This window comes from Xyrauchen texanus, chromosome 19 (genome assembly GCF_025860055.1).
Source record: "Xyrauchen texanus isolate HMW12.3.18 chromosome 19, RBS_HiC_50CHRs, whole genome shotgun sequence".
In the NCBI taxonomy this organism is placed as follows: Eukaryota; Metazoa; Chordata; class Actinopteri; order Cypriniformes; family Catostomidae; genus Xyrauchen; species Xyrauchen texanus.
This window is the reverse complement of record NC_068294.1, coordinates 3435865-3460710: the sequence shown is the minus strand read 5'-3', so window position 1 is coordinate 3460710 and position 24846 is coordinate 3435865. Positions and strand designations below refer to the sequence as shown.

The following is a 24846-nucleotide window of genomic DNA, read 5'->3' as shown; positions in this document are numbered from 1 at the left end:
GATCATTTATATGTAGAAATGTTTTCCATCTGAAAGAACTAAATATTAAATGAAACAAATGACAATAAAATGCAAAGTAATCTCTTCAGTAATCAAAATACTTTTTGAATGTAACTGTATTCTAAATACCAATGATTTAAATTGTAACTGTATACAGTTACTTATCTTTTGTATTTTAAATACGTAATCCTGTTACATGTATTCTGTTACTCCTCAACCCTGAAAATTGTAATCAGATTTCAGTATCACTTTCTATAAAGCCCATATTCATAATGCATTGCAAATTGTAAACAATGTATTGCCTTTGTCTGATTAATATGTAATAATTTTTTGTAATCGTATTATGTAATCCAGACTAAATGTAATGTTACTACCCAGAATTGTTTAAGACTTATATGACAGGGACTTGAAAATACACTGCATATTAGTTCATGAAACAGATACCTGATACAGCAGTTAAATGTCTGTGTATGTGCACTTTGTTATACAGTATAGCTTCAAATCAGTCTTATGTGATTGTGAAATAGATTTTGTAATTTTGTTGTTTTTTGTGTGCTCAGCTCAGGAGCAGTTGTGTCCTCCCTCATTCATGGTGAAGATGAGGAATTGTCGAGTTCTGGAGGGAGATACAGTGAGGTTAGAGTCTAAGGTGTCTGCGTCTCCAGCACCACAGATATACTGGAAGAAAGACAAAGAGATGCTGCGTATTGACCCAATGAGAATGAGGTCTGTCATCTATCACCATACAATCATGATCATGATAAAACTATGCGTAGATAAACAAAAAATAAACTAAAACATATTTACATGGATAAAGTGATGAATTACAAATAAAGATAAAATATAGTTGTTTTATACACCTCAAGGACTATTTTGTATTATTTCATTTATTATTTTAAAGGTTTTGAGGCAGTTGACAGTTGTGTCAAATGAATAGTCACCCCAAATCATTTACTCGTCATCATTTACTCACCCTCATGTGCCTCATATTTTGTTTCTTCTGTGAAACACAATAAGTAATGTTGCTGAATGTCCTCACTGCTCTTTGCCATTCAGTTAATGTCAAATCACTGCTAAATAACTTTTTGTTCTCCGGAAAAAATTCATACAGGTTTGGAACAACATGAATGTGAGTAAATGATGACATTTTCTATTTTGGAGTGAACTATACTGTTTCACCATTTATGAAATATTGTTTAAACTTAACAGGCTGCAAATGTATACCACAAGATCAACCCTTTGTGCACCCCCAAATCTGTTCAAACGAAATTTTCCTCCAGAGCACCAAACGTTTTTCTACATGCATTTGATTTAATGATGGTTAAAAGACAATGTGAGACGAAGGAAGAGAATGGTCAGGTGTAATGTTTTCTGTGATATATGAGCTTTATTTAAAAAAAGAATATCAGGATTTGAAGAAATTCAATTGGTCCTAATGTTAGAGAGAATTTCAGGCACTTTTCAAAAATTATTTTATCCATAATTTTTTGGGAAACTTCATGCTACAATTAGTTAAAATGGTCAGCAAATACAGGTTATTTCTTCCCTATTCAAATCTTTTATTAATCTGGTCTTTTAGACATTTCTAGTAACGTTTGTATGTTTGGTGTGTGTCAGTCTTTCTCAGGACAGTTCCGGGAAGCAGTGTCTGGTCATTGATTCAGTGATGAAATCTGATGCCGGATGGTACACTGTATCTGCCATTAATGAAGTGGGCATGTCCAACTGCAATGCCAGACTAGATGTGGGCAGTAAGTAAACTTATATTGCATTTCTGATTTCAAGTTTTTCTATGAGATATCAGGCTTTTGAAAACATGAAGATTTATGAGTTATGAGTGAGGATTTATGTGTACGTGCCTGTATTATAGACACTTTGACAATACACCATATCTATACAGATGAGTTGTTTTGTCTTTTAAATCCAATTACATTTCTGCATTTGGCAGACACTTTTATCCAAAGGGACTTAAAGTGCACTTATTACAGGGACAATTCCCCTGGAGTTAAGTGTCGTGCTCAAGGACACAATGGTGGTGGCAGTGGGGATCAACTAGCAAACTTCTGCTTACAAGTTCTGTGCTTTAGCCCACTACGCCACCACCACACCAATTAATTCATATGTCTTGTAAGTCATCTAGTAAATTCATGCGGTAAGATTGAAGTCTTTGATGATGATGTTGCTCTATCAGTTTGAAGTTAAAGCTGATGTGTGTCTGTTGTTCGGAGCAGAAACTGTATTTTTCGTTCCCATTCCAGCATTCTGTGGCCTCCTTTCCAAATGGCAACCAGATAGAACAAAATAAAAGAATGGTTAATAATGCTCTTCTTAAAATGACCGTATTCAGCGCTAATGGTGGGTAATATACCAGTTGTAGTGTTGCCATATCTCACAAAAGAAACAAGAGACCTAGTCTGGAAAAACAAGCCCAAAATAATCGACTTGACTCACCTGCAGTAGCGAGGACAGGAGCCTACAGAAGGAACTGAAGCGGCCAGCATGGGAATCTCTGAGAACACTCTACCATAAAAAAGATGACCAAGACAGCCCTCATGACCTCAGTAATGCTGCTATACTCCTTAGAAAGAAAATAACTGGCCAGGAGCAATTACTCTTTTAAAAAATCAGTAAAAATGTGCCAAAAAAAAAAAAAAAAAATCACAGGTGTCTGTATCCCAATCAAAATATTCTGGGGCTGACAAACCTTGAGCCTGCTCTGCACATGGAAGTAGAGCAATGAAGTGGTTAAAGGTTGGAATGGGGGACAAAAAGATGACCATTGTCTGATATGTCCAATATGGTCAGCTTATGGCACTTTTCCACTGCACGTTACGGTTCGACTCACTTTACTTTTCTGAGCTTGCATTTCCACTGCAGTTTAGTGCTGCCTCAACGTGGGTGGGATTATAGGCTGATCGTCATAGTTGTGCCGCCTCTACTGCCGTGACATCATCTTAAACATGACACAAACTGACCAAAATAATAACACGACCGCTAGCTGTTAGCTACTAGCTCATTGTGCTAGCATAAAACAGTTGTTGCATTGTGATTGTATACAAGTGTAACAGTTAAATTGGCCTGGTAGTTTTAGAAACAAGCTTCCAGTTGCTGGTCAAATTAATAAAGTGAAGCTTTCAAGCAGAGTATAGAGTTAACATAACAAAACATACCATCCTCCATCGTGGATCAAAGGCAGTCCAGGGCACTCTCCCTCCCATTGCCTGCCGGTTTAGATAGTGTCCATTTGGTCGAATGGAGTGGTGGTGGCGTAGTGGATAAAGCACAGGGCTGTTAATCAGAAGGTCACAGGTTCTAACCCCACAGCCACCACCATTGTGTCCTTGAGCAAGGCACTTAACTCCAGGTTGCTCCGGGGGGATTGTCCCTGTAATAATTGCACTGTAAGTCGCTTTGGATAAAAGCGTCTGCCAAATGCATAAATGTAAATGATTTCCGGCCCACATGACTCCACATGCTGAAGTGTCCTTGGGCAAGACAGTGAACACCATGTTGCTCCCAATGGCAGGCTAGAGCCTTGCCATTGGTGTGTGTGTGTGTGTGTGTGTGTGTGTGTGTGTGTGTGTGTGTGTGTGTGTGTGTGTGTGTGTGTGTGTGTGTGTGTGTGTGTGTGTGAATGAGTCACAGTGTAATGCACTTTGAATACCATTAAGGTTAAAAAGGTGCTATATAAGTGCAGACCATTTACTTCCACTTGTCCTTGATGGTTCTGTAGTCACTTTTATGTTTTTTCAACTTTTCCCTACACTGTTGGTAGGTCCGGTGGTAGCACTGTGTGACCAACAGCTGAGACACTTCCTGAGAGACATTTTTGTTTCACTCATCACTAACAAGTGGACTGTCTGCACCTCGTTTATTGACCACAGCGTGGTTTTGTGCACAGCCATTTCTTTTTTCACATTTCTAAAGTCGCATGAACAAATGATACTGTTATTGCTGTTGCTAACTTTAAAACTAGCGGGATGATGTCTCGTGTCGGAAATCCAGTGACGCTGGTAGTGACGATTCTCCCTGACCAATCAGTGATCTGCAGGATTTTGATGTCACATTTAGTATCGGCTTGGCTCGCTTGGAACCTGACCGAGGTGGTAGTAAAAAAGTATCAGGTACCAGGTACTAACCACAGTGGAAAACTCCAAAAAAGCGACCAGAGTCGAGTTGAACCGTGCAGTGGAAAAGACCCACTAGATAACAGACAACACAAAACTAGATAAACTTGTGACATGAAACCGACATTAAATAAAATTAACATGAGTGTTGGGATCCTGACATTCACATTTTCCATGTAGTCCAAATTTCCGTTATTATGAGTTCATAAAATCAACATTTAGAATCATAATACACTGATGAACCAAAATATTATTAACACCTGCCTAATATTCTGTTGGTCCTCCATGTGCCACAAAAATAGCGCCATCCCACTGAGCGGTGGCCTCTATAAGACCCCTGAAGGTGTCCTGTGGTATCTGGCACCAAGACAATAGCAGCAGGTCCTTCAAGTCCTGTAAGATGCACGGTGAAGACACCGTGGATCGGACTGAGATCTGGGGAATATGGAGGCCAGGGCAACACCTTGAACTCTTCATCATTCCTCAAACCATTCCCGAGCAATGTGTGCAGTGTGGCAGGGAGCATTATCTTGCTGAAAGAGGCCACTGCCATCAGGGAATACCATTGCCATGAAGGAGTGTACCTGGTCTGCAACAATGTTTAGGTAGGTGGCATGTGTCAAATTAACGTCCACATGAATGGCTGGACTCAGGGTTTCCCAGCAGAACTTTGCCCAGAGCATCACACTCCCTCCACCGGCTTGTTGTCTTCCCACAGTGCATCCTGGTGCCATTACTTCCCCAGGTACACATCCGTTCACGTGATGTAAAAGAAAATGGGACTCATCAGACCAGACAACCTTCTTCCATGCTCCAAGGTCCAGTTCTGACGCTTGAGTGCCCATTATAGGCACTTTCGACAGTGGACAGGAGTCACCGTGGGGACTCGGACCGGTCAGTGGCTACGCAGCCCCATTCGCAGCAGGGTGTGATGCACTGTGTGTTGACACATTCCTTCCGTAACCATCATCAAAATGATCTGTGACTTGTGCCACAGTAGACCTTCTGTCGGTTCGGACCAGACGGGATAGTCTTCTTTGTCCTTACGCATCGATGTGTCTTGGGCACCCAACACCCTGTCTCCAGTTTGTGGTTTGTCCCTCCTCAGACCACTGTCAGTAAGTACTCACTGCTGACTGGGAGCACACAATAAGCCTTGCCATTTTAGAGATGTTCTGACCCAGTCTACCAGGAAAAACTATTTGGCCCTTGTCAAAGTCACTCAGGTTTTTACTCCTGCCATCAACACAATGACTATGAGAACTGATTGTTTTTAATCATTCCCTTCCCATTAAATAATGGTGTATCTTTTCTTCTAGCTCGCTTGAACAAGACTGCATCTCCCGCCAAGCCACTGAAAATGCTTCCCATGGTCAATCAGTTCTCCACTTTGAGGACAGGGCCTCCATCTCGGCATAGCGCCCCTCTATATGAGAGTGAAGAACTATAGGAGCACATATCACACATATGTTCATGAGAGTAAGATATGATATTATGTGGTTGTATTTCTCTGTAAAGGAGCAGGTTCAATAGTTTTAGTTGCTCATTTTGCTCCTTCCTAATCTTTTATTTATTCATCAAATGCACTTTAGCCAGTGCCTCTGATGTTTTCCCAAGTAACAATTGGAAATAAATGTACCATTCCAGTGGAATCAACAAGCTCATCTCAGCACATGACTTCTCATGCTGGTTTGGTTGGAAAAGGATTATGTGCCCCATGTAGAGTTGAATATTTATGATGCCGATACTAAATAGATTTTATGTAGCTTGTTTGGTTATGCATAAATTCGAGTTTAAGAATGCTTTGGCCATAATTTGTGTTGATGCAATGTCTCAGTGGAACTACCATTGTGGCAGTTGAATATAATGTGTGCAAAGTATTTCACATTAATACATTTTACATTTCAAAATGTTTGGGAATAATAGAACTGCCACTAGAACAGAAGGTTCAGTCTAAAATATACAGAACAGGCAAAGAAAAACTGTGTATTATATATGATGAATATCTGAGTAAACCGTTTTGTGACAATACCTACACATTTATCTCTGTGGTGTCTGTTCCTGACTCATCACATGCCAAAATAACATTTCCAGCAAGATACAACATATGATTAAAATATGAGGCAACTGCTTACATGTGTTTTCCTATCAACATTTAAACTGACCATTAAAATGTATTTAAGATTAGCAAAATAATTTGACTGTGCCATTTTCAACAGATTTATTACAGAAACATTCTACAAATAAAGACATTATAAAAAAGCCAAGGTAAAAATATTTAAATCACACCATTTCAACGCCATTATTCCATGATTGATTTTTCTTAACATTTCAATACAAATGTAGTATGTGTAGTATATCAGTGTGAAATTCCCTTTTGTTTGTATTTTTATAACAGAGGTGTGATATTTTTTTAAAACAGGAAATGCTTTCCATGACATCGCAAACTATAAATTTACAGTGTGGGGAAAAAAAATTACAAAAACTAAAATCAAACTGGCTTTCACCCAGCCATCACAATAAAGTTTAAGTACTATAGATTTGGGAGGGAATGGTTGCCTTTGTGGCAGTTTTGCCTTTGTGGCAGTTTACAGAAAACAATTGTCAAGTTTCAATGCACAAGAGAAGGGACACTAGATGATCTTCAGATCTCCACATCACTTTCTTTATCATTATCATGGTCACCATCATAAAATTCATTCGCAGCTTCGGGCCTGTAATGAAACAAGTAGTTGGTCAGAAAAAGCTTTAACAACGAGGTCAATCTTTTTAACAAAAATACATTTAGACAAGAAACAGTTATTTGTTATTGATAATATCTTCAATGTCAATAGCATAGTAACAATACATACAGTGGTGTCCAGAAGTCTGAAACCACATTGAAATCCAATTTAAACATGGAAATTTCACATATTAGGCTGTTCTGAAAAATGCATGCAGTCATTAAAAGAAAAAGGGGGACAAACCAAATACTAAAAACTAACTTTTCACTGCTGACAATTTGTAATGACATGAAGCATTTTCTCAAGTGGTCTCAAACATTTGGACATACATTCAGTGGAAAGTAAAAGTATGTGAACCCTTTGGAATTACCTGCATTTATGTATAAATTTGTCTTAAAATCTGCTTTGAATTAATAGTTAAAATAATAAACAAACTCAATCTGACTTAACTAAGAACACAAATTATTGTATTGTTCTTGTACATATTGAATACATAATTCAAACATTCAGTGTAGGTTGGAAAAAAGTATATAGTCTCTTCAAAACTGGGCAGGGATGAGGACATTGAGTGCCCAGAGACAGTCAAAGTAGTGGAGTCTGAGAATATGAATCACATATCAGACAGATGAAGACAGTTTCACTTTGCTTTACTTTAATCGAGTGTTTAATCGAAAGATGCCATATCTGTAATGGTGTCTCCACTACACTTAATTAACCGTGCCTGGAACTACGTACAGCGAATCAGGCTTTATGCGGCGCCTCTATAGCGTGTTATATATGCTTACACAATCACTTAGCCAGGTGTCAGATAACAAGCACAAAGATTTAGATCCCGGTCCATACTTAATTGTCCTTTGGCCCGGATCCGGATCGGAGTCCACCTACTGAGTACCCCTGCCCTAGGCTAATGACATCAACAAAAGCTAATTGTAGTCAGGGGTTGGCATCCAATTAAAGAAACAAGATTGTAGGTGTGGGTTAGAGCTACTTTGACTTAAACATTCAAACATTTTGAGTTTGCCATTCACAAGAAGCATCTGCTGACGTGGACCATGCCTCGCAAAAAAAAAAAAGAGATCTCAAAAGACATACGATCAGGAATTGTTGCTTTGAATAAAGCGTGTTACAAAGTAATCTCGAAGAGCTTTGATATTAATCAGTCCACAGTTAGACAAATGGTCTATAAATGGAGATGGTTTAGTACTATGGCTACTCCCCCTAGAAGTGGCCATCCAGCTAAGATGACTCAAAGGGCACAGTGCAGAATACTCAATGAAGTTTAAAAAAAAAAAAAAAAAAAAAAAACCTAGAGAGACAGATAAAGACTTGAAGGAATCATTAGAACTGGTTAAAATATTTGTACATGTGTCTACTATATGGAAAACATTAATCAGGCATGGTGTCCATGGCAGGACACCACAAAGAAAGCTGTTGCTCTCCAACAAAAACATTGCTGCATGCCTGAAGTTTGCCAAAGACCACCTTGACACACCACAACAATACTGGGAAAATGTTATGTGGACTGATGAAACTAAGTTTTAACTGTTTGAGAAGAACACACAGCACAACGAATTGCCATGTTTATCAAGATATCCTACAAGATTATGTCAGGTTGGCTGTGCACCAGCTGAAGCTCAGAAAAACTTGGGTGAAGCAGCAGGACAATGACCCAAAACATTGAAGTAAATCGCTTCAAAAAATGAAAATCCACCTTTTGGAGTGGCCCAGTAAGAGGCCAGACCTTAACCCATTAGAGATGCTGTGGACTGACCTCAAGAGAGCCATTCACACCAGACATCCTAATGATATGGTTGAGCTGAGGCAGTTCTGTAAAGAAGAATGATCCAAAATTCCTTCTGAACATTGTGCAGGTCTAATCTGCAGCTAGAGCCAAAGGAAAATCAGCCAGTTATTAAATCCAAGGGTTCACATACTTTTTCCACAGCAGTGTGAATGTTTAATGGCATGTGTTCAATAAAGACATGAAAGATTATAATTATTTGTGTGTTGTTAGCTTAAGCACACCGTGTTTGTCTGTACTTGTGACTTTGATTGAACATTTTATGACCAATTAATGCAGAAACACAGCTAATTCCAAAGGGTTCACATACTTTTTCTTGCAACTGTACATGTATATATGTAAAAAATGTCAAGTTGCCCAGATGAAGGGTGTAACTGGTCTTTAAAGACACTGATTGAGTTTAAGTCCAGTTCACCTGGAAAAGTTCTCTTCCGATCCCCTCTCGTCAGGATCACCCTCATCTGGACGCTCATAACTCAGTATATCAGAGGGTACGTCGTGGATCTGGACACTCGGTGCATGATTCAACATCTTCAAGTTCTCAAACACAGAATGACGAATCTGCTCCAAATACTGCAGAGCAAAAGGTAGCAATCACAGTCAAAAGCAGACTAAATATTTATGATGCGTACAAGTAAACTCAGGTATTCAAATTCAATGATTGCTACAAATTCAATCGCATACATTAGTCAGTGTGCTGCATTTGGCAAATTAATGTCATAAACTACTCTTGAACCTAAATATTGCCTGAGAACTGGGGTTCTAATGTTCATTTCAGTGAAACATTTTCAGTGTTTTAAATGATTCACAGAAACAAACTTCAAGAGAGAAGAGACAGAGAGATGCTATTTAAATATCTGTTTTAGCAAGTTGCAACAAGTCATGGTCACTAAACTACCCAACATGCACCCTTTAGAAAACATACCTGGCCAAATAAAAAGCACCTTAAAGGCATAGTTCACCCGAAAATGAAAACCCTAATCATTTACTCACTGTCTTGTCATTCCATGCAGCAAAATTCGGTTGTCAGTTCACCTTTTAGTGCTTAATCCTGTTCCGTTTCACATGGTTCAGTAAAACATGGAAGTAACCAAATTTACTCCCAAAAAATTCAGGTAGTGACAACTGCATTTTCAGAAATTCCAAGTAGTGTGTACAGAACCAAACTGAACAACTAGTTGTTAACGACTGTCACGATTCCCTTGTTGTCTGCCCTGGGTTTCACTTGTCATTGTTAAATGTACTACACTTCCCAGAATCCACCTGCCATCACCACTGCCATTTTGTTCATTGTTCTCACCTGTGTCTAATTCAGTCATCACTCCCTGGTTATTTAAGCCCTGCTTTTTGTTCACTCCTTGTCGTTCGTTGAATGTAGTTCAAGCCTGGTCTGTGTTCCTTGCCCTAGTTCTCTGTTTATGTTTATTTCCCCATTGAGGGTTTTTCCTTTGTTTATTTGTTTGTTCATTTAATAAAGAAGTCCTGCATTTAGATCCTCTCTCCTCGCTGCCTCATTCGTAACAGAACGAACGACCAACCATGGATCTAGCGGTTTCACAAGCCAACTGCAGTCTGCTCAGCTTGATGCAGGGAAGCCGTCCGGTGGAGCACCACATCCGTGATTTCCTCAAGCTGGTGAGGGTCACGGACTTCCCAGACTCCCTCCTGGTGGGTTTTTTCCGGGCCAACCTGAACGGTGCACTCAAGGAGCGGTTGCCACCGGCGACGCGCGGCTGGACGCTCCGCGAATTCGTGGAGGAGACCCTGTTAGCCTGCGGTTCGTTCGTTCTGTTACGAATGAGGCAGCGAGGAGAGAGGATCTAAATGCAGGTTTCTTTATTTAGCAAAATCAAAACAAACACAAAGGAAAAACCCTCGATGGGGAAACAAACATAAACTAAGAACTCAGGCAGGGAAACACAGATCAGGCTTGACAACATTCAACGAACGACAAGGAGTGAACAAAAAGCAGGGCTTAAATAACCAGGGAGTGATGACTGAATTAGACACAGGTGAGAACAATGAACAAAATGGCAGTGGTGATGGCAGGTGGATTCTGGGAAGTGTAGTACATTTAACAATGACAAGTGAAACCCAGGGCAGACAACAAGGGAATCGTGACAACGACGTGATTATTGACGCGTGTGATATGCGTCTGTTTCTGCTGGTGTAAATCCCAATAACAGAGTCATATTCCCAGTGAGTGTCTCTCTCTATAGTTTACTGTAGTAGTAGTGTGTAAGTGGCCAAGGAGATGGTCACACTTACCTTTGCACACAAAATGGGCGAAGAAGGCCTGGGCGGCCGTTGAACGCGTGTGAAACCAGTGAAAAACGAATTGCCAAACAGCCTCTTTTTAAAGCTGTACTTTGGAAAAGTGAAGTTAAAATGATTGTTTTTTTAATATGAATATTCAGTGTAGCAGTGAACGAAGCACACACAGAGGTCAACACCGAACCAATTCGCCAGTAAAAGTTCACCAAACTTGAACTCCACGCGAAATCAGCGAGGGCAAATTGTTCAGCACCAGACGTCCATTACGCAAAATTCATGATCACATGGATTTCCATTGAGATGACTGAATTTAGCTAGCGGAATTTCACAGCGCAAAGCTAAACGTGACTGTGCCTTTAGCCTCAGTCGCCATTAACTTTCGATGTATCTTTTCTCAATTTTTGTGAATTGCCTAACTTGTGTTCTACATAAGAAAGCAATGTCCATAATGGTGAGTAAATGATGACAGTATCTTCATTTTTGAGTGAATCACCCCTTTAAACTTAGTGTTATTCATGATGTTGCTTCATTTTATAATCGCCAACAAAATCTTCACAAAAATAAAAAAAATCTCATGAACCCCTTCCCCTAGAACATATTCTTTTGGTATATTCATGTTAAACAGCTCCCAATAATACACATGTAAATATACAGTAAATACGGCACAAACATCTGTGAGAAGAATACAGCTCACTTGTCTAGAATTTTGGTTTTCTATCCTTGTGCTGACATCTGGGTGAAGTGTGAAGTCTGGAGCAAAATATTCAAAGTATTCTGTGTAGAGGACAAATATTAAGATGAATCAATCAAATTTTCAAAACAAAACATCTCTGAAAGGTAAAGTGTTCATTCGAGTGCATTGCAACCAAGGTGGATAATGTTGTTAATGCAGAAATTCACCAGTCACTATTTTATAATACAAACATAAAAAACCTAATTTATGTGAAAGTAAACAAATGCACAAAGTATTAAATGCTGGTAGGTGTGATCTCTGTGATTTCACTTTTTTCATTTAGAAGACACTTTTATTCAAAGTGACGGACAAATAAAGAATACAGCGAAAATTTGTAAATATTATGGTGTATATTTTACGAACTGTGAAGAAAAAAAAAAGGTGTTAGGGGAAAAAGAAGCCGTTTTCTTTCCTGTCCATGGCCTTGTTACTGGACTACGACCAATTGTGGGTCACGATTGTTTAGGTTGCCGCTAAAATTGTTGTGCTAAGTTTCCTGTACTACTACATATTGAACATAAATAATATACCCACATTTTTTTTCATTATTATTATTATTAATGACACGGTTAATGAGAACATAACATAAAAGACAACAACATAATAACATTTAAAGGAATAGTTCACCCAAAAATGAAAATTCTCTCATTTACTCACCCTAATACCTTCGCACATGTGTGACTTTTTTCTTCTGCAGAACACAAACGAAGCTCTGTAGGTCCTTACGTGGTAAGTGAATGATGATCAACATTTTTAAGCTCCAAAAAGCACACAAAGGCAATATAAATGTAATCCATAAAATGCCAGTGGTTTAATCCATGTCTACTGAAGCAATCCAGTCAGTTTTGGGTGAGAACAGACCACAATACAACACATTTTTCACTATAAATCTTACATTTTAGTCTGTTCTCACTTAAAAATGACTGGATCCCTTCAGAGGATTTGGATTAAACTACTGGTCTCTTATGGATTACTTTTATGATGACTTTCTGTTTTTTGTTGATGTGGCAGTGCGGAGGGTGGGGCCGGGTCGTGATCATACACACCCGGTCCCGTATTAGGCTAATCAAGCCTCTGAGGTTTAAAGGTCGACTGCAGAGGATCGTGCAGGAGAGAGAGATCGTTAGCGGACATGTCCGTAATGTGTGTGTTTATGTTGTCTTTTAAGTTTATCATTAACCCATCCATCCATCTTCAACCGCTTATCCGAAGTCGGGTCGCGGGGGCAGCTGCTCCAGCAGGGGGCCCCAAACTTCCCTATCCCGAGCCACATTAACCAGCTCTGACTGGGCGACCCCGAGGCGTTCCCAGGCCAGTGTGGAGATGTAATCTCTCCACCTAGTCCTGGGTCTTCCCGAGGCCTCCTCCCAGCTGGACGTGCCTGAAACACCTCCCTAGGGAGGCGGCCAGGGGGCATCCTTACCAGATGCCCAAACCACCTCAACTGACTCCTTTCAACGCAAAGGAGCAGCGGCTCTACTCCGAGCTCCTCACGGATTACTGAGCTCCTCACCCTATCTCTGAGCCCGCCACCCTTCTGAGGAAGCCCATTTCGGCCGCTTGTACTCGCGACCTAGTTCTTTCGGTCATGACCCAACCTTCATGACCATAGGTGAGGGTAGGAACAAAAATTGACCGGTAGATCGAGAGCTTTGCCTTTCGGCTCAGCTCTCTTTCGTGACAACGGTGCGATAGAGCTGAGTGCAATACCGCCCCTGCTGCCCCGATTCTCCGGCCAACCTCCCGCTCCATTGTCCCCTCACTCGTGAACAAGACCCCGAGGTACTTGAACTCCTTCACTTGGGGCAAAACCTCATTCCCTACCTGGAGTACGCACTCCATCGGTTTCCTGCTGAGAACCATGGCCTCAGATTTAGAGGTGCTAATCCTCATCCCAGCTGCTTCACACTCGACTGCCAGCTTATCCAGTGAGAGCTGAAGGTCACGGACCGATGATGACATGAAGACAACATCATCTGCAAAAGCAGCGATGAGATCCCCAGCCCACCGAATCAAGCACACCTTCCCCACCTCGACTACGCCTCGATATCCTGTCCATGAATATCACAAACAGGATTGGTGACAAAGCGCAGCCTTGGCGGAGACCAACCCCCACATGGAATGAACTCGACTTTGTGCCGAGGACCCGACACAGCCCTCGCTTTGGACGTACAGGGATTGGATCAGCCCTAAGAAGGGACCCCCCACCCCGTACTCTCAAGCAGCACCTCCCACAGTCTCTCCCGGGGACCCGGTCATACGCCTTCTCCAGATCCACAAAACACATGTAGACCGGATGGGCATACTCCCAGGCCCCCTCCAGGATCCTTGCAGAGTAAAGATCTGGTCCGTCTGCTCCACGGCCAGGACCTAAAACCGCATTGTTCCTCTTCAATCTGAGGTTCGACAATCGGCCGAACCCTCCTCTCCAGCACCTTGGAGTAAACTTTACCAGGGAGGCTGAGAAGTGTGATACCCCTGTAGTTGGCACACACTCTCTGATCCCCTTTTGAAGAGGGGAACCACCACCCCGCTCTGCCACTCCTTAGGTACTGTCCCAGATTTCCACGCTAATGTTGAAGAGGCATGTCATCCATGACACCCCCTCCACATCCAGAGCTTTCAGCATTTCTGGTCGGATCTCATCAATCCCCGGGCTTTGCCACTGCGGAGTTGTTTGACTACCTCAGTGACCTCCCCAGGGAAATAGAATCTGATCCCCCATCATCCTCCGGCTCTGCCTCTACCATAGAGGGCGTGTTGGGATTTAGGAGTTCTTCAAAGTGTTCCTTCCACCGCCCAATAACCTCCTCGGTTGAGGTCAACAGCGTCCCATCTTTGCTGTATACAGCTTGAATGGTTCCCCGCTTCCCTCCTAAGGTGGCGGACGGTTTTCCAGAAGCACTTTGGTGCGGACCGAAAGTCCTTCTCCATGGCTTCTCCGAACTTTTCCCACACCCACTGCTTTGCCTCCCTCACGGCCGAGGCTGCAGCCCTTCGGGCCTGTCGGTACCTTGCAACTGCCTCCGGAGACCTCCGGGACAACAAATCCCGGAAGGCCTCTTTCTTCAGTCGGACGGCTTCCCTGACCACCAGTGTCCACCACGGTGTTCGAGGGTTACCACCCCTTGCGGCACCTAAAACCTTGAGGCCGCAGCTCTCCACCGCGGCTTCGGCAATGGAAGCTTTGAACATTGCCCACTCCGGTTCAATGTCCCCAACCTCCGCTGGGATGCCTGAAAAGCTCCGCCCGAGGTGTGAGTTGAAGATCTCACGGACAGGGACCTCCTCCAAACGTTCCCAGTTCACCCGCACTACTCGCTTGGGCTTCCCAGGTCTGTCCAGAGTCTTTCCCCACCCCTGACCCAACTCACCACCAGATGGTGATCGGTTGACAGCTCTGCCCTCTCTTTACCCGAGTGTCCAAAACATATGGCCTCAGATCCGACGACACGATTACAAAATCGATCATCGACCTTCGGCCTAGGGTGCTCTGGTACCACGTACACTTATAGATAATCCATGACTAGCACAGAAATCTAATAACAAACATCCACTTGAGTTCAGATCAGGGAGGCCGTTCCTCCCAATCACGCCTTTCCAGGTGTCCCTGTCATTTCCCACGTGTGCGTTGAAGTCACCCAGCATCACTATGGAGTCCCCTACTGGGGCCCTATTCAGGACTCCATTCAGGGTCTCCAAGAAGGCCGAATACTCTGAACTGCTGTTCGGTGCATATGCACAGACAACAGTCAGAGTTTTCCCCCACAACCCGTGAGGCGTAGGGAGGCGACCCTCTCGTCCACCGGGTAAACTCCAACGTAGTGGCGCTCAGCCGGGGACTCGTGAGTATCCCCACACCCGCCCGTCGCCTCACACCCTGGGAAACTCCAGAGAAGAATAGAGTCCATCCCCTATCCAGGAGTACGGATCCAGAGCCAAAACTGTGCGTCGATGTAAGCCCCACCAGATCCAACTGGTAACGCTCCACCTCCCTCACTAGTTCCGGCTCCTTCCCCCCCAGTGAGGTGACATTCCACGTCCCCAGAGCAAGCCTTTGCTGCCCGGGTCTGGTCCGTAGAGGCCCACGGCCTTCACTGCCGCCCATATGGCAGCGCATCCGACTTTATCATTAAACTATTATTTATTTTAAAAAGCCGGTTCTCGCCTCCTCCTTTCCATTGATCCCTTTACAGGTGATTCAAAGCTTTGGTCAACATTCACTTGCATTGTATGGATTTACAGCGCAGAGATATTCAACTGTTTTTTGCAGAAGGAAAAGTAATACAAATCTGGGATGGCATGAGGGTGAGTAAATGATGAAATAACTTACATTTCTGAGTGAACTATTCCTTTAATCTAAAAAAACAAGAATTCTGTATATAAACACTCACAGCACAGCAATAATGCCCTTTGTTAAAAACAGTGTGGAGTAATTCTAGATGTCTGCAGTTTTAATGTGTTGACTCACCGCTATAGGGCAGCTCATCGCTAATGGGCTCATCAACGAGCAGAGAGGTTTCATATGTCCTAAAAATCAAAAACAGAACAGTTACACATTATATTTGTAACTTATATAACTTGCTTATATAACTGTACTATCATTATGATTAATAGGCCTAAAACTCAAAAGAAGAGTAAAATAATGAACACACCAACATCTCGCAACGTTTCGCACCGTGTACCCTCCTCCCCCGAGAACAAGCAGAGGAATATTGAAGGTCTTCACAAACTCCACACATTCGCTAAAATACAAGGGTTTCATACAGATTACACAACGTTTTACTAGCAAGACTTCTAAATACAATGTGAAATTTAAGAATCTTAGATGTGAGAGTATGGAGAGCTCTTACCCATGGCCACGTATGCTGAGGTTAAAACATCCCAACCGATCACAGCCCAATGAATCTGCTCCACACTGTAGACAGAATCTCACACATGAGCAATAATACAAACACAACTTTCAGATTGATTGTGAGAATGTGTTTTCACCTGAAGAACGATACAGGTCGGCTGATAGAAGTCCACCACCTGCTTGATAACTGGCTGAAACAGCTGTCTGTAACCTGCCAAATTAAAAGTCTTAATGTAAATGTACAGCGAGATGCTTTTAACAGCAAGTCTCAAATTTCTAAGCAACCTAGCATGTTTTTCCATGATCATGGTTTTAGACCAATGATAGTCCATGACTTTTCCATGACCTTTCCAGGTTATTTACAAGATACAGAATTATAAAAACATCTATCTGATGAATCATTTAGACTAATTTGTTTAAGAATTATTTGGTGTGCCACCAAAAGGCAGGGATTCTACAAGACCGCTGAAGTTGTCCTGTGGTATCTGGTACAAAGACATTAGCAGCAGTTCCTTCAAGTCCTGTGAGTTGCGAGGTGGAGCCGCCGTGGATCAGACATTTTGGTACAGTCCATACCACAGATGCTAAATCGGATTGCAATTTTAGAAATCTGGAGCCCAGTGCAACACCTTGAACTCTTCATCGTTTTCCTCAAACCATTCCCGAACAATAAGTGCAATGTGGCAGGGCGCATTATCCTACTGAAAGAGGCCACTTCGTCAGGGTATACGATTGCCATGAAGGGGTGTACCTGGTCTGCAACGATGTTTAGGTGGGTGGCACGTGTCGACTTGATGTCCACTTGAATGGCCGGACTCAGGGTTTCCCAGCAGAACGGATCCCAGAGAATTAAATTCCCTCCACCAGCTTGTCATATTCCCACAGTGCATCCTGGTACCATTACTTCCCCATGTAAATGGTGCATACGTACACGGCCGTCCACGTGATGTAAAAGTAAATAGAACTCATCAGACCAGGTGACCTTCTTCCACTGCTCCAAGGTTTGTCCCTCCTTAGACCACTGTAACTAGGTACTCCCAAATGCTGACTGTGAGCACCTCACAAGCCTTGTTGTCTCACAGATCCTCTGACCCAGTCATCTGGCCATACAATTTGGCCCTCATCAAAGTCACTCAGGACTTTATTCCTGCCCATTTCTTCAACACGTTGACTACGAGAACTGATTGTAGGCTTACTATCAAATCTACTAAGATCTTGGCATGTGGCCTTTTTAGGAGATGATCAACGTTATTCGATTCAACTTTAAGTGGTCGATGTTTTGGCTCATCAGTATATTCTCTTTGTTTTAGACAAACAAAGTCCAGTCTTTCTCTCTCATCATATTCAATTCAGACTACAAGCTCACATAAAACTATTTATTTTGCCATGCCATGTAGATTCAGTAGAGTATTTCAGTATGGCATTACATCATCAGCATAAGTGGAAGAATGCAAATGCCACTTCTGAAGCAGAACCGATTCTTGATTCTCAACTAGGGCTGGGCGATATGATGATATATGCCATGGCGATGATCTAAAGTGTCAATTGACAGAGATTTTGGGCAGTTGTGGCTCAGGTGGTAGAGCGAGTTGTCCACTAATTGCAGGGTTGGCGGTTGATTCCTGGCCCACAAGACTCCACATGTCGAAGTGTCCTTGAGCAAGACACTGAACCCCAAGTTGCTCCCAATGGTAGGCTAGCACCTTGCATAGCAGCTCTGCCATCATTGGTATATGAATGCGTGTATGAATGGGTGAATGAGAGACAGTGTAAAACGCTTTGAATACCGATAAGGTTAAAAAGGCGCTATATAAGTGCAGACCATTTACCATTTATATAGTGTATATCGCAATATGTAAATAGCCATGTGGGCAGTGTGACAATATCTATCAGTCGGCATGCTTCAAGTGAAACTGAAACCTGTTTTCCACTTGAGTGTGGAATGAATTTGATGGTTATTTGTCCACGCAAACTGTCACGTGACGATAATCACTTGTGGTAATACGCCAAATCTGTTTTAACACTTTAAAATGATGTATGCTAAAGAAAACTATTAAAGCCAAAAGATGCGCTGCGCATTAAATCTTTTTTTCCAAGAAGTGTTTATAAATATATATCAAATGCATTTTCTGCCAGATGTGTTATTTTCGTTGTGTATCATCTACTAAAGTTATGTAATATTTTCTTTGTTAATTTGCTTAGAAAAGATCTCGAGTTTCTTGAGGAAAGTTTATAATAAAACTGGTCCACAACATTAAGACTGAAATGTCGCATAATGTGAAATTGAGAATTATGGTATGGTTGATTTAAAACTGAATGTTTATTTCATTTTTAACTTTGTTTGTCAAGTTCTAAATAAAGAGAAAATTATGTCAAGTCGTTTTCATTTTAAAAAAAATATTTCACTGACTATTTCAAAAAATAGGCATTACAATATAATTGCAATATAAAATTACTCATTTTGTGATATATGATTTTGGTCATATTGCCCACCCCTATTCTCAACCCAAATTGTGGAAAATATTGGAATATTTTGTTGAATTATATTGAGCTGATGAAATGATATCTTTGCTGATAATATCACACCATGAAACAGAAGCCTTGGCTTCACCATTAAATAGTAATTATTACAATTGGTAAAAGCATAGAAAGAATATCGAGACCAGGCCATAAATCAACTCACTCTGATCATCAATGCCATCACGCAGTGGAACATTCAAGCAGTAGTAGCGGCCACTCTCTGCTCCAACCTCATACATATCACCTTAACACATAAAACAACATTTACATTTTACAAACTACTATTACAAGACTGTAACACATAATGCTTGTATTCTCTCATGTGGGTTTGTCAAGATAAAGTTCTTTGAGGCAATTTTTCTGTTTAATCGAACATAATCCGAAACTCAATTTCTCCTCTCAGCACTCAGTGTAGTGAGACCATATAAACAATGAAAACATTATTTGAACTACTATTAGGTAGCAAGAGAATAACCTGTTCCAGGGAAAAAGTAGTTCCCATATTTGTGGAAGGATACAGTCATGACCCTGTCTGTGAGATAAAACGCTTCCTGAACACCATCACCATGATGAATGTCAATATCAATGTAAAGCACACGTGGATTATACCTTTAATAGACAGAGAGTTACAGTAAATATATGTCCATAGAAACAGGAAGATCATTCAGAAACATATGTAGTTGACATCTAAAACTAATTACATAACATAACCTTTTTACAAGCAGCTTTCATGATCTACTACGATACTAATCTAAATAGAATATTTGTAAATTGTCAAATTAATTTGTCACATCGCAGGACTACTTAAAGTAAATTTCAAAAAAGTGAAAAGGTGATTATAGTGAAAAACCAGTTACAGCACTTAAAATATACACTTTCCTTATACATTCATATCAGTTTGAACCTAAAATCTAAATACCGCTGGAACAAATGTCCATGGACACTTCCTCGCCATCTCTCATGTGACTTACTTCAGCAGTTCAAGAATACTGATGACAATGTCATTGACGTAACAAAATCCCGATGCCTGTGAATGGAAAATCATTTGTAATTTTATAATTAAATAACATGCTTGCTAAATTGCAGGCGATTGTTAAAATAAAAATCATGTTTTTTAATTTTTATTTAATTTGTGAAAAGGGATCAGATGCTTACCTCAAACTTTTTTGCGTGATGTAATCCTCCAGCCCAGTTTATGGCAATATCACAAATCTACATAATAAACAGCGTATATTTACTAATCCAGTCTATTTACTATTATAAAGTTATCTGAAGTAACATCAAATGGATCAAATGAAAATTGATCCACTGTCAAAATGACATGTGTAATTCTCCCTAAAAAACACCTTGGATGACTGGCAAGTCTTGTGAAAGCGCTCTCTCACTCATGTGTGCATAGACAGAGAGAAAGAGTGTGTGTGTGAGAAGCCGCATATACAGTATAAAGGGTAATGATGAATACAATGAAAACAATGAAAACAGATGAATACAATGAAAACAGGTATGCAACACTACACTGTAAAAAAAAAATAAGTTACATTTACGGTAAAAATACTGGCAGCAGAATTTTTCTGTATTTCTTGCAAATCTCTAATATTTATTGTCTTTTTTTTTAACTTATTTTTATAAGTTCTATAATTTTACGGTTCACTGCCGTTTATATTATTAAATGATATAAACTTAATATATTAATCATCTGGAACTATAAAAGCCTGCTTTTCACTTTAAAATGTATTGTTAATCAAGTAACTATAGAACGCCACATGACTTGAATTTCATTAATAGTCGCCCTTCCAGAAGCAATTAAGGAATACACATGTAGTGACAGAGCACAGTGTCCCTCACACAAACACTAAACGCCATCAGAGAAACACATGTGACACTAAAATAATACAATAAACATCAACTAAAAAACACAGAACACCCCAATGTGCATAACTGAAATTAAAAATGAGAAGAAACAAAAGTATTCCCATTAAATACTATAAAATGTGATGGTCACACAGGGACTTCTAGGAACGGCAGATTATTGTTTTTCACCATCATTTTACAGTAATTTTACAAAAGCTTACCATAAAAGGTACATGTATTCTCTTGGTAAACATAATATATATTTTTACCGTTAATTATACTTTAAAATGATACTTTTTACATCTAAAAAAATTAATAATGATTTTTACAATATTTTATATATAAATTAAAATGACATAAATTGTCTTCAAATATTTAAAAATGTTTTACTGTGTATATTAAGGTAAATACCCATTAACACATTTTTTTTACATTTCATTTTTTTTTCTGTTAAAATTATGGACATTTTTTACAGTGCGGATTTAAATGGCTCAAACACCCAAATCGCCAACAAGTATTTAAACTGTTCTTAGAGGCACCAAGAAGAGCAAGTGTAACCGCATTACGTCAATACACTCCTACTCAAAATCATTAAACAAAGATACGATACAAAGTACGAGTATTTACTACAGAGTACTACTGGCGCTTCCCTATTAATAACTAAACGTTCATTAATTTATGTATTGAATCAGGTCATAGGCGATAGTAACAAATTCACGGTATCATAGTATGTTGTAGCTACATTGCAAACGGTTGAAATTACTATTAAAATAGGCTTTTCTCTTTTCAGTTCACTGTGAGCAGCGCTTGGCTCCCCAGTTTTAATCATGTTACTGTATAATTTAACAATTATTTGCAATGTGCAATCCATGAAGACATACAAAAAATTCCCACCATCTCACCTTGTGGTTTAACTGAGTAGCTCCTTGCAAGGAGGCGCCCGTGTATCTCGAACAAAACTCAAACAGACCTGGGAAAACAGGACTAAAACAAACATGCAAAAAAACTCAAGACTATACAGAAAGCTCAGATTTGAAAAGAAGTAAATTAATAAAGAAGCAGGATGGCCCATTGCAATTACAGCTGTTATGACGGCCGCCAAGTAATACAAGTACAACATGGGTGAATTTTCTTTTGAAAATACGAAAGCGTTTACCAGTCGTCTCCTACGTTGAAGGCGTTGAGACTCTTGGTGAAGCCCTGCATGTTAGTTGGACTGACCTTCTGCAGGAAGTCTATGTAATCCTCAGAGTGGAACCTGCACATGTCATGCTGGGATGCCTTGTATGGTTTGAAAACCTGCGTGCAGAGCTTTGCTCATGAGGATCTGATGTAAAGGACTGCTTGACATATTGTCAGAGAAATGTGATCTAGTGCAGTGGTTCTCAACCTTTCTACTCAACCCCCCAATTGACCACAAGATTTGCAGACCCTCTCCCAAGCCAACCAATGCCCATCCTGTCAATATTTTTAAATAATTAATCTTAACTAATTTCAGGATTCCAGAAGTTTGTCCAAGATTGGTCCATTTTGTATATCTAGGTCGCATGTTGAACAGTAGCGATCTGCCTTAAGCACGGCGAAACTCTGCAAGTGAAATACAGTCAACTCAAAGGGAATCCACGAGACCGTTCATTTTGTGTGATGGATTTCAGGTGGCGAAGAATTTCCCTTCGCGGGCTTCATGTGGAGATCAATTTTAGTGAACTTTGACAGGCAGTGTTGACCAATAGGAAGTTGCTTGGATGGCATTGACCTGTGTAGGCGGTGCTTCATATACGGGAATATTCACATCAGAAAAGGATATCATTTTAGCAGCGAGTTTCTTTTTAACTCACAACTGGGAGTGCAGACATTTCAAAATAAGAGCTCACTGGTGTATTTCAGGCTTGTGTTTAATACAAAATTCCAGCGTTGTGTACAAAATCTGGCTTTTTTCCGGTTATAATTTGGATTTGTTAGAACAATAAACCGTAACCCTGTGTCTATAAAGTATTTATAATATGTTTATCTGTCAAAGTGGAAGCAAAAAACTGTTTCAAGAATTCACTATTAAAATTTAAAGAAAATAATAATACCAAAACAAATAAGAATAAACAAATATTTCAATAAAATTTAATAAAACGCAGCAATTTCTGGGAATGCATAATTATTGTTTTTCCACCATGATTTTCACAATAGTTTAACATAAAAGTACATTGTATTGTTTTCACCATAACAATAAGGTAAATGTTTTTACTATAATATTGTTCTCATCACAATTGTATAGAGTGGTCATCTGAGCTATCGTAGACTTTGTCCATTTAAAACAGTCTGGACATTCTCTGTTGACCTCTCTCATCAACAAGTGTTTCCAACCGCAGAACTGCTGCTCACCAAGGTTGTTTACGTAAACGAAAACTAAATCGTTTTTTTTTTTTTTTTAATTCGTGAACTGAAAAAAAAATAAAAAATTGGAAGAACTGACTGAACTAAAATACATTTTCATGGCTCTGAAAAATACATTTTTAAAAAATATATATTAAAAAGAATATATTTTTTTTAAAGATATTTAGTTTTCGTTTTTGTTGCGATAGGTTTTTAAACCTTTAAACGTGAGAATCACGTTAACATGACGATGCCACTAGGCGGCAATAGAAAATGTTTTTAAATTGAAATGTTTTGCGGTCACTGTAAACGTTCTCTTTCCCATGGCTACAGTGTTAAAGAGAGATTTTTTTAAAAAGAGTACAAGCATTAAATGTGGAATTGTATTTTAACTTTTAAGTTCCAATGTTGCAAATTTTGTGTAAAAATGTGTAGCTGATAAGAAATTTCAATCATTATTACACGTGCAATGGGACATCATAGGCTATATGGAATGTCAATTTTACAAATATCTAAAATATTGTTAAAATCATATAAAACAATATATAATTAAATACAATTTCACATACTAAAAAGATATGATTGTTATAAGTAATTTAGCTACATATTTTAAAACAATGTATGCATTTATATATTTGTTTTACATTTCATCTGGAATTGATAGAGTTTTGTTTGATATTCAGTTTTCAGAGTTGCGACAAGACTTACCTTCTCATGTCAAATGCACTAAAGAGGACTTTGAGGTTAACGTTCAATAAAAAAAAGAAGCATTCTTAAACTGGAATCATGCATTTTCTTCTACTGCAAACTTCACTCTCCCTCACCCACTCACTTCTCTTCCATAGTCTCTGCATCCCTTCCCTCTGCTAAACATTTCTCTTCACTTGATTTAAATGAAGCTATAAATGCTCTTTACTCAACATTAAATTTTTGCCTTGACAGTATCTGTCCTCTTACCTCCAGGCCAGCACGTGCCACACCCTCCAGCCCCTGGCTGTCGGAGACACTCCATGATCACTGAACTGAGCATAGGACTGCAAAGAAAAGTGACAAAAGTCAAAATAACCTGCTGACCTGTAGGGCTGCAACTATCGATTATTTTGATAATCGATTAATCTAACGATTGTTAAGAACGATTATTCGACTATTCTGCTTTTATTGCAACAATTAATCCTGAACTCTTAACAGAGAATTCTGCTTATGCCCCGACTTAAAAGGTTGTATTAAACGTGCTTACTAACAATAAAGACTTTTTAAAAAAGGAATCTTTTAAAAATAACTATAAATGACATTCACTGAATTAAAGGAAAAAATATTTATACTTAATTTAATTCATTAAAGAAATTCACTGCAAATATCCTACTGTTAAAGTGTTTCTGTCTTGTTCTCCATTTAAAATTGTCTAAAAATTTATCCAGATACATTCACTTGAGAAGCAACATATAAGATATTTAGACTTGCTTTAAGAGAATGTCTCTCAAATATAAGTATATTTTGTATAAACGTGCATTTTTTCACTTGTTTATAATTCTGCGAGTGCAGTAAAGACAAAATATACTTATATTCAACATCGATTCTCTAAAGGCAAGTCTAAA

The 24846-nt window shown here is 39.7% G+C and overlaps 2 protein-coding genes across 7 annotated transcripts in view; one reads left to right on the top strand and one right to left on the bottom strand.

The window, feature by feature from the left end:
- LOC127659488 (myotilin-like) overlaps positions 1-6235 on the top strand; it is a 67346-nt gene extending 61111 nt beyond the window's left edge. For 2 of the 4 annotated variants that reach the window (XM_052149337.1, XM_052149338.1), the window contains 3 exons: positions 561-726; positions 1618-1751; positions 5447-6234. In XM_052149337.1, coding sequence (XP_052005297.1) covers positions 561-726; positions 1618-1751; positions 5447-5577 — 431 coding nt within the window. In that variant the 3' untranslated portion in view covers positions 5578-6234. Of the gene's footprint in view, positions 1-560; positions 727-1617; positions 1752-5446 lie in introns of all 4 variants that reach the window. The other 2 variants (XM_052149339.1, XM_052149336.1) reach the window with 2 other exon arrangements.
- Positions 6236-6370: 135 nt separating this feature from the next.
- The window catches only part of LOC127659493 (histone deacetylase 3-like), a 33811-nt gene continuing 15335 nt past the window's right edge, over positions 6371-24846 (bottom strand). Inside the window, exons 2-15 of one of the 3 annotated variants that reach the window (XM_052149347.1) lie at positions 24209-24285; positions 22041-22183; positions 21787-21868; positions 20189-20245; positions 20005-20060; positions 19509-19642; positions 19197-19277; positions 16651-16724; positions 16512-16576; positions 16314-16403; positions 16130-16188; positions 11620-11699; positions 9067-9224; positions 6372-6841 (exon numbers count right to left, since the gene is read on the bottom strand). In XM_052149347.1, the coding sequence (XP_052005307.1) occupies positions 6772-6841; positions 9067-9224; positions 11620-11699; positions 16130-16188; positions 16314-16403; positions 16512-16576; positions 16651-16724; positions 19197-19277; positions 19509-19642; positions 20005-20060; positions 20189-20245; positions 21787-21868; positions 22041-22150 (1116 nt within the window). In that variant the 5' untranslated portion in view covers positions 22151-22183; positions 24209-24285 and the 3' untranslated portion in view covers positions 6372-6771. Of the gene's footprint in view, positions 6842-9066; positions 9225-11619; positions 11700-16129; positions 16189-16313; positions 16404-16511; positions 16577-16650; positions 16725-19196; positions 19278-19508; positions 19643-20004; positions 20061-20188; positions 20246-21786; positions 21869-22040; positions 22184-24208; positions 24737-24846 lie in introns of those variants that run through there. The other 2 variants (XM_052149346.1, XM_052149345.1) reach the window with 2 other exon arrangements.